The 9010-nt window shown below is 37.9% G+C and overlaps 1 protein-coding gene and 1 long non-coding RNA gene across 2 annotated transcripts; one reads left to right on the forward strand and one right to left on the reverse strand.

Moving 5' to 3' along the window:
• The first annotated feature begins 2177 nt into the window (after positions 1-2177).
• On the forward strand, positions 2178-8168 carry LOC149503299 (uncharacterized). The gene is made up of 2 exons (XR_016325733.1): positions 2178-3221; positions 7315-8168. It is a non-coding gene; the product is annotated as an uncharacterized LOC149503299 (long non-coding RNA).
• Positions 4230-5064, reverse strand: E(spl)malpha (enhancer of split malpha). The gene has a single exon (XM_028173534.2). The coding sequence runs from the start codon at positions 5002-5004 to the stop codon at positions 4528-4530; it is 477 nt and encodes a 158-aa protein (XP_028029335.2). The 5' UTR covers positions 5005-5064; the 3' UTR covers positions 4230-4527.
• Positions 8169-9010: the final 842 nt, after the last annotated feature.

Below are 9010 nucleotides of genomic sequence, written 5' to 3' on the forward strand. Positions count from 1 at the left end.
ATTTTATAAGACGATAATACGTTTTATACAGCTTCAATTCGATCGACCCACCCTTCTTCATGGGAGGACGAAAGAATTATATCAAGAAAAAAATACGCTTTCCGATTTTCAATAGTTACAGATCTACATTCGAATTTGCACGTGTACGTAATAAGGATAATTCTGAAGCGAACTAAAAAAAAAAAATTAACCCAAATTTTGCAAGAGTTGCGAAATTGAAAATATAAGGGTTGCAAAAAAATCCTTTCTCTAACCCGACTGGCCGATATACACGTGCATGAGGTAACAATGCGCCGATGAGTCACGAACAAGCCTCGATACGTCGCCGATACGGACCGTACGTCGTATTATTAAACTCGTGTTATTAAAAAGAAACACAACAAAAAAAGAAAAAGAAAAGATAAGCGCTCACTCGTCGTACCGCGTCAAGGAATTGTACATCTGCCGAAATTTCTCACGGATCCGAACGCCGCGTATGGTATTATTACACCGGATCGCTCGGCTATCTCCGACCGGGTATTATAGATCTTGTTGTGTTCTGGTAATTATGACAAGTCGCCTCGGCTAGCGGTATCGGTTGGCGGGAACTTTTTAATCAATAGCTAGTGTATTAGCATATCAGGTTCCGTGGCATTTAGCGGGACGCGAATTACTAGCGGAGCGGTCAACTCTGGACGGACCGAAATTATTGCACTCGACTGGTTCCGTATGGCAATTAGCTATCTGTAGATTCCTAGATTTACCGTAGCGCTGATACTAATTAACGGTTAAATAGGCAATTATATATCAACAGGCTTTGTGAGTAGTTTACAACTGTTTTTGTAGATTTTGTTTTGCGATCTTGATTGTTTTTAACAAAAATTTTAGACGAGCATTAATGGCCGTAAAATTTGTAAATTTACATAATCTGTACCTATTTTCACCGCGTAGAAGTCACGCGTTCAAATTTGAAGGGTGACACTAGGTGGATTCCTATGGTCTAGAGTTGGGATAAATACCTGTATATACCATACCATAATCTCTGTATATAAAAATGAATTGCTGTTCGTTAGTCTCGCTAAAACTCGAGAACGGCTGGACCGATTTGGCTAATTTTGGTCTTGAATTATTCGTGGAAGTCCAGGGAAGGTTTAAAAGGTGAGAAAATATAAAAAAGCTCGGAATTATATAAAAACAAACAATTTTATTTTTACTTTGATGTGTCCCCTTGATGTGTCTTTTATTTATCGATTGAAGCACTACTAAGTCTGCCGGGTCAGCTAGTAAGAATATAAATTATAGAGTTTTCTAAATTTACGTATTTCGTGCATTTTGAAATTAGTTTCTTTTTTTGTCAATACATGCTTTTAATAATTTACTGGTCTGAATTCTGCTCTTTTACGTTAAGACTAAGAACTCCGATTAAATTGTTGTGGATTTTAGACGTACCCAAGTAATATGTAAATATATTTTATGATTTCAATTGATTAGAATATATTTAATGTTTATTGGTTCTATAAAAATATGTAAGTTATATTATTTATTATTTTCTTTGCGTAGACTCTATTTAGTTAACAGACTAAATAATGGTAAAATGGCATTGTTCCAAAAATTGCATTCATGCTCATAAATAAGTATTAACGCTTTTGCACGTGCGGCCGTTGATTCTTTGACAATTTATTTATTCTTTCGCTTTGCACAATGCTTCTCTTTTCGTAACACAATAATGTTACGGGAGCAAGTTCGAACTTGCAAAAGTTCGACTGCTGAACAGGTTGGTACATGTAGCATGCTTTTCGGGATGTTAGAATTACGTAAACGCATGATACTTTTGCGGAAATATTTTTGCAAGTATCAATTTTTTTTACTTGTCTTAGTGAAGTGTTTTTAAATAAGTTATTCGCGCTTTTAATGAATAAGTACAATTTCCACAAGGCTTTAACCTCATGACAAGTCGTTTTGCAAACGAGGTTCGAGAACATCCTCCGCAGTATACAGCATATAAAGCTGTGCTTCTGACGTTGTTGATGACCAAGAGCGATTGATTGCCCTAAACACGTCATTACCGATCCTCTTGATCCATTAACGGTGCTTTTAGGTACCTCAAGCACCGGTCACCGTTCTCGCCGAATGCGTCGCTTGCGACGAAGGGCTCGACGAGTAAATTTTTCCCATAGACACAGCCCACTGAGTTTCTCACCGGATCTCCTCAGTAGGTCGCATTTCAGATCCGGTGGTAGATTCTGCGAAGCACTGCTCGCGTTAGGGCCAGTGTTAGCAACACTCCGGTTTGAGCCCCGTAAGCTCATTTACACGTCAAGGAGAAGCTGAAATAGCCTATATAATAGAAAATAATAGGAACAAAAATCAGATTATCAGTATGCTAATCAGTCTACATAAATATATTAGGAATTAACAACAACAAACCAAAATCCAAATGTAAATAATCTCAAATTGATATCTCATGGACGGCTGCTGATTAAGTAAGTACCTAACAATAATAAGTCAATACGAATGAAAACCAAAACAAACCGATGTATTGACGCTAAGATCGAGAACAATACAAAATTTATAGTCAAATTATAGTATTTTTGATGCATCATCAAATTAAGGTTTTTTTTGGCGAACGTTTGAAACACAAACTAAAAAATCGAAGATGAGGTGCGAAGTAATTTTTCCTGTTAGTTATTTTATCGGAATGGACTGTGAGTACGTAGGATATTTTTGTCGAATTGTATCGTACAGTTTTTTGCGTGACATATTTTGTCATGTTCGCGTTGAGGTAAAATGGTTTTTATTTGACTTTTTTATCGATTGACGTGCGTAATATCAAAACATCTATAAATTAATAGTTAATATAAAGTGATTTGACATTTCTACTACAATTATTTTAATCAAAACAAAATTATTCTTTGAGCTGATTTTCTATTCAATTATACTCGTCTTGTATGTTATATTTCACCTAATAATTCAAATTTGGCAACTGTCCAAAAGTGCGATTTTAATAATATAATACAATCAAGTAATAATCATAATCAATGTTTGTACTTCCGAATACAATCGTTCCTTAAGAGTTATTAGTCAAACCTTCGCTTTAAAATAAATAATGGTTCTGGGTTCGAGAGTTAAAAAGCGACCATTAAAACCCAGTAGCCGGTTTTGCCTCGGGCCATGCACGTGCGTCCGTGGAGCACTCCATGTATAGACAGACCAACGGACTTTAGTATTGCAACGCATATAAGGTAAAAACTGAAATTTGTACCTATACTCTGTTTTGTTTTTATTGCTTAGATGGATGGACGCGCTCAAAGCCTACATGGTGTTAAGTGGTTACTGGTGCCCATAGACAATTACAACGTAAATGCGCCACCCACCTTGAGATATCAGTTCTAAGGTCTCAAGTATAGTTACAACGGCTGGCCCACCCTTCAAACCGAAACGCATTACTGCTTCACGGCAGAAATAGGCAGGGAGGTGGTACCTACCCGCGCGGACTCACAAGAGGTCCTACCACCAGTAAACTATACTATACTATAACTATAACCTATACTCTATTCCAATTACGAAGTCCCTTTTGACATTTCTTAGAACGTAACTCTTCACGTTTCGCATACATTGAAATAATAATCATTTTTTGTTAGTGGCCGTAAATATCATTTAAAAATACACAATCAATCTAAATCATTATACAATTAATTCACACACACAATAATGTCTGTCTCATGGGACGTCGTAATTGGAATAGAGTATACGTTTCCTTTTTAATTCCGTTGTGATTAAAAACCCGAAATATTGAAGTTTCCCATCGAATGACTGTTAACAATTAATCAGAAGTCAGCCTTTTGTAAAATTTATAAAAGTCAATCTTATCTCAGCTGATCATATATAATACGTTACGATAGAATTTTATTCGGCTTTCGAAGAGGTGAAGTCGCGCTGTCGCACTGGTATGTATGGTTAGCGTTATCTTTACTTATACGTATATTGGCTCGCGCCGGCTCAACTCGTCTGACCACTTTGTGTACTGGAGACTCACATTTTATGGCGGACGTCGAGAACCGCTTATTACTGTTCAATACTTTGCGGTTCTCCACTCGCTACTGGCCTTTAGATACGATGAATTGCAATTTTATGTAATGTCGGATCTTTGATTAAGATGTCATAACACGAATCTAGAAAGTTCAATGAAAGATAGAAAATATCATCAATTTTTTATTTATTTCGCATTTAAAAAAAAAAACATTTAAAAGTTCAGCATTAAAATAAATTATTACATCTAAAAAAAACAATTAAAGCTCATATTCAGGAAGATTATGTTTCTAAGTTACACCTAACATAAATTATACAATACAATAATGTTTTATCACAATTTGCTATTCATAAACATATAAAGCTTTCGAAAAGTCATCACGAGTGTTGAGCTTAACTTAATACTAAATTTAAATCTACATGGCACTTGCGAATTATTAAAGCTAACATCACAGACGGTTGCAGAAACCAAAGGACACTGGTTTCACGGAAGACACTGATCCTGATCGCGTGTTGCATTCAAGCTTGCACCCAACGGTCTTGGAGCACTGGATGTTGTTGTTCTGCCGCTTGGCACTCGGTGTAGCAATGCGCCGTTGCGAAGTCAGCTTCGGGCTTAGACACTGCTGTCCAGAAGAAGGTGCCGGCCTCGGTGCGTGCGAAGTGCACGGGGACGTAGAATGTGTCCTTGTTGACCGGCACAAGGTCACAGGTTTCATCTTGATTGTAGACGAGGAACGCGGCGCCGGACTGGCACGCTTCCATCTCTTCGTAGATCTTGCGTTCCAATAGCTCGTTGCTCGAGTTCTGTGCGTCCTCGTGGCACGTGTCGATCGCCTTGGCGGGAACCCGTTTCGTTGTCTTCTTGATCATCTTCATAAGCGGCCGCAGTAGCGCCTTAATGCCGCTGTTCTTCATCTTTTCAGCGTTGTATCTGTTCTCGTTAATCGAGTTGTTTGTCGCGATGATGTATTCGTTGTTAGCGTACGTAGACATGTTGATAATGTTAATGAAATAGTGGATGAGAGCGTGTGTCGCTAGTGAGATCACAGGCGGGAATGTGGGGCTGGTTTTGTCGGACGGTCTTTTATACCGGCTGGGCCGCCCCCGACATAAAAGCTCCACGTATGTGAAATGTTCCCCTTACGTGTGTGTGTGCGCGCGTGTGTGCATGGCTTATCCGATACCCTAATATGCTTTTCGTATAGCGTGACAGGTTCTCATATTTTCACGGTGAAAGAGTTTATGTGATATAACTTTAAATCAACTCTGTGTCATTGTATGATTTTTGTATCGATCTTCAGTTGTTTTGTTTACAATACATACCATACACTATATACATATATGGTGTATATATTTTAGTTTCAGTTAGTATTTTTTTGCATTCGCATGAACTAATATCCATAGCATTTCAGAATGTAGATCTCTGTTTGTTATTATCATAAATGTTTTTAGAATATTTGTTTAGTTTAAAATGACAATTTTATTGTAAAGAAGAGTCTTAAAACAGTCTTAAAAGTCATTTATATTGTCTACGACCTGCAAAAATCCAAGAAAAAACTAGGTCATTATTTAAATAAAAGTACACTATATATAATAATAATAATAATAATAAATATTTATTAACAATCACGCCACGTTAATCACGCATCTCTTTATCAATCGTAAGCGTAACAAGCGCTACGAAAGGGTTTTTCCATGGGAAAATTATCCACGTGCCGTCCACATTCCCCTGCGCTTAACACTTCTATTCATTAGGCCCCTAACGAAATGGCCCGGACAATACGATTGTTATCGTCCCCACGGGGTCACTAAGTCATGGGGTGACTCTGACACCGCCCGTGACCCCAGCGTGCTGCGCGTACGCTTCTCACGTGACCAACTCGAGGACAATAATCACATTAAAATTCCTTAATTCGCTTTATCTTTTCATAGTAATATTATAATATAATTTCATAAAAAATTACTACACTAGAATTTTATGGTGTAACTCTGCTGCGGCGGCCGTTGAGTTTCCGTCTACAGAATTTATTAACAAAAACAACTATCAAACTTAAGATACCACCTACACACAAAATATTCGACTCGTACCGGTCCAAACACGTAGGATGTTTTTTTTTCTCGACATGTCCGAAGAGAGTATCACAAAAAAAGATTATGTTTAAAAGAAATCAGTGTAGCGGTGATAGTGCCGTCGCAGCCAATGGGGTGCGCGCGCGCCGGCAGGTGCTATGATCCGAAGGCTCTCGCACACACACGCTCGCAATTCGAACGCACGATCGCGGAACACGTGCATTCGAAGGGTACGCACATACGATTTCCACTGACAAAAGAAAGAGACGTAAAACATTTTTTATTGATCTCGAATAGATTCACGACTCCCTCATATCCGAAATAGGGTAACGCAAAGGCTAATTTGGTTATTGAAAATTGAGGGGTTGTTCGTGGGAATGCTCCGGGCTCCTAGGTTCCCAGGGTTGCTCGCACATTTAGTTTTTTTTCGGGAATTCGAGATTCGGAACGACGACAGATGGCAAACGGGCGATCGTTCCCGTTCTGCTTTGTTATAATAAATCGTATGGGGTATTGGATTTAAACATACCATTTTGATGGCTCATCGCACTCGAGGGCAGGGTGGTGAGGGGATGAAGACGTAAACAAGTGTAAAAGGGGTCAATGGAACTCGGTCCGACCTATAATTAAATGTCTATTAGAGCTATTTTGGGATTATTAGGCGATATTTCTATTAGGATATTAGGGTTTCTAATTTAAAGAAGATTGCAGCGATTAATGATTTTATTTGAGATTTTTGGTGTTCATGTGTGATAGCTACAAATTGGATACGATAGGAAAATTATTCGGAGAAATTAATTCAGATAATAACGCGTTTGTCTGATTTATATTTTTACTTACCTTCGCTTTTTCGCTTTACTATATGCACGTATTGTGAGCCTGCATGATCGTTAGATGCAAAATTGAGATTTCTACAACTTGATGCAAAATCGATGCATCAAGTTGTTTTGAGGTCCATAGGTAGGCTCCAGTAGCCACTCAAAAATAACGGCCTGCGAGCTCGTTTTTAGGTGTTATAAAGAAAACAAGTAATTGTCCAACAATTTTAACCAGTGCTCGCCCAATTATCGTAAACCGACCACTGGAACATTTCAATATTGCGATTCATTTCATGTATTACTTTATCTTTTGATTTGCTATTAACATGTGAAAAAACTACCGCTAAAACACCGAGGAGATAATAGTAGTTAATTGGGAATTAGAATTTGCTTATTTACATTGATTAATTTACAGGTAAAGCACTGATAAGTTAAGGATCAACACAAGATTAATACGGGCGAGTTCCCATGAGATGCAAAAGGGAAATGGCTTCCAAAAGAACGAACTTCTAGTGTCAAGAAGAAACTGCGTCATTTAAAAAACGGGTCCATTGTGCCCCACGGCGTGACAAGTGAGCGTGGGATTGCATGATTTACCTTAGGGGTGGATAATGACCCCATCCCTGTGACAGGAGTATTGTTTGCGAACGCACTTGTTACATCGGGGGATATGTGATTTTTTGTAGTTTCCACTGTCGAAAACTACGGTAGAAAATTATAAGTTGAATAGATATTATTCGTTGCGGAAAACTTACCGACTTTAAAATAGAGCTATTTAAATTCCGACTGGGTGTTTTCTTTTGTTTTTGCAAGCGACTCGCAATTTTCATGCTAAATCATTTCGATTATGCCAATATTTTGAATGCGAAATTTTGTGAGTGACGGATTTGGATGAAATTTCATAACGCAATAGCGTATTCATCAGAATATGACGATTAAGGAATGAATGATAAATAAATAAATGAATGATAAAATAATGTTTTTTTTTTTAATATAAATTCGATTTTCCCTACCTAATCATCGGTAGCCTAAGGGGCTGGCTATTCCAACTTCAGGCGGACCGGTAAATTCGATATAAAGTTTTTTTTTTGTTCTAAAATAATATATATGAATAGTAATGTTAAATTTTTTTGTCATAAAAAAAATATTTTAAAGTCTCAGTAGGCACAAATATGTATAATCTCTTAAGTTTTCTTTGTAATTCATTGAATGCTTGCTATATCAAAATAAGCTATAACAAGTGATGATTTCTATTAAAAATTTAAATATATTAAGTTTTGTTTTTTATTTATTAATCACCTTAAATAAGCAGACGACTAATTTGGGGTTTAATTGTGACATTAAATACTGTCACTGACTTGGAGATATGAGGATGACGTCTTTCTAGCATTGTGGCTACAAGAACAGAACGTTCTGCTGTTTCGCGCCAAAAATTACAGGTTGGAGTACCTTTTTTTTTCGGAAATAGAGTTTTAACCTCGTTTAATTAGTGAAAACATAATGGACGAGCGGTTTATGTGGGATTCGACTGTTTGCTGATGTTTTGAACAGACCGCGGGCCCAAATATATTTTAGGGCTCTAACCATCAAACGAGTCCGCACTCTCTCACCTGATATACGACCTTTTTTTTGTTGCTTATGTGGGTGGACGAGCTCACAGCCCACCTGGTGTTAAGTGGTTACTGGAGCCCATAGACATTTACAACGTAAATGCCACCACCCATCTTGAGATATGAGTTCTAAGGTCTCAGTATAGTTACAACGGCTGCCCCACCCTTCAAATCGAAACGCGTTACTGCTTCACGGCACAAATAGGCAGGGTGGTGGTACCTACCCGTGCGGACTCACAAGAAGTCCTACTACCAGTAATTACGCAAATTTTAATTTTGCGGGTTTCATTTTTATTACACGATGTTATTCCTTCACCGTTGAAGTCAATCGTGAACATTTGTTAAGTACGTATTTCATTAGAAAAATTGGTACCCGCCTGCGAGATTCGAACATTCCTTCCATTATCCTTTAGGCCACGACGACTTCTGCCCGGAGTCAGAACTACAACCAGCCTCGGGCGCTCCTCCTAGGATGACCGACCAACGACTTATTCTTTTTCT

The sequence above is a fragment of the Bombyx mandarina genome, chromosome 03, assembly GCF_030267445.1.
Source record: "Bombyx mandarina strain Sakado chromosome 03, ASM3026744v2".
NCBI classification, from domain to species: domain Eukaryota; kingdom Metazoa; phylum Arthropoda; class Insecta; order Lepidoptera; family Bombycidae; genus Bombyx; species Bombyx mandarina.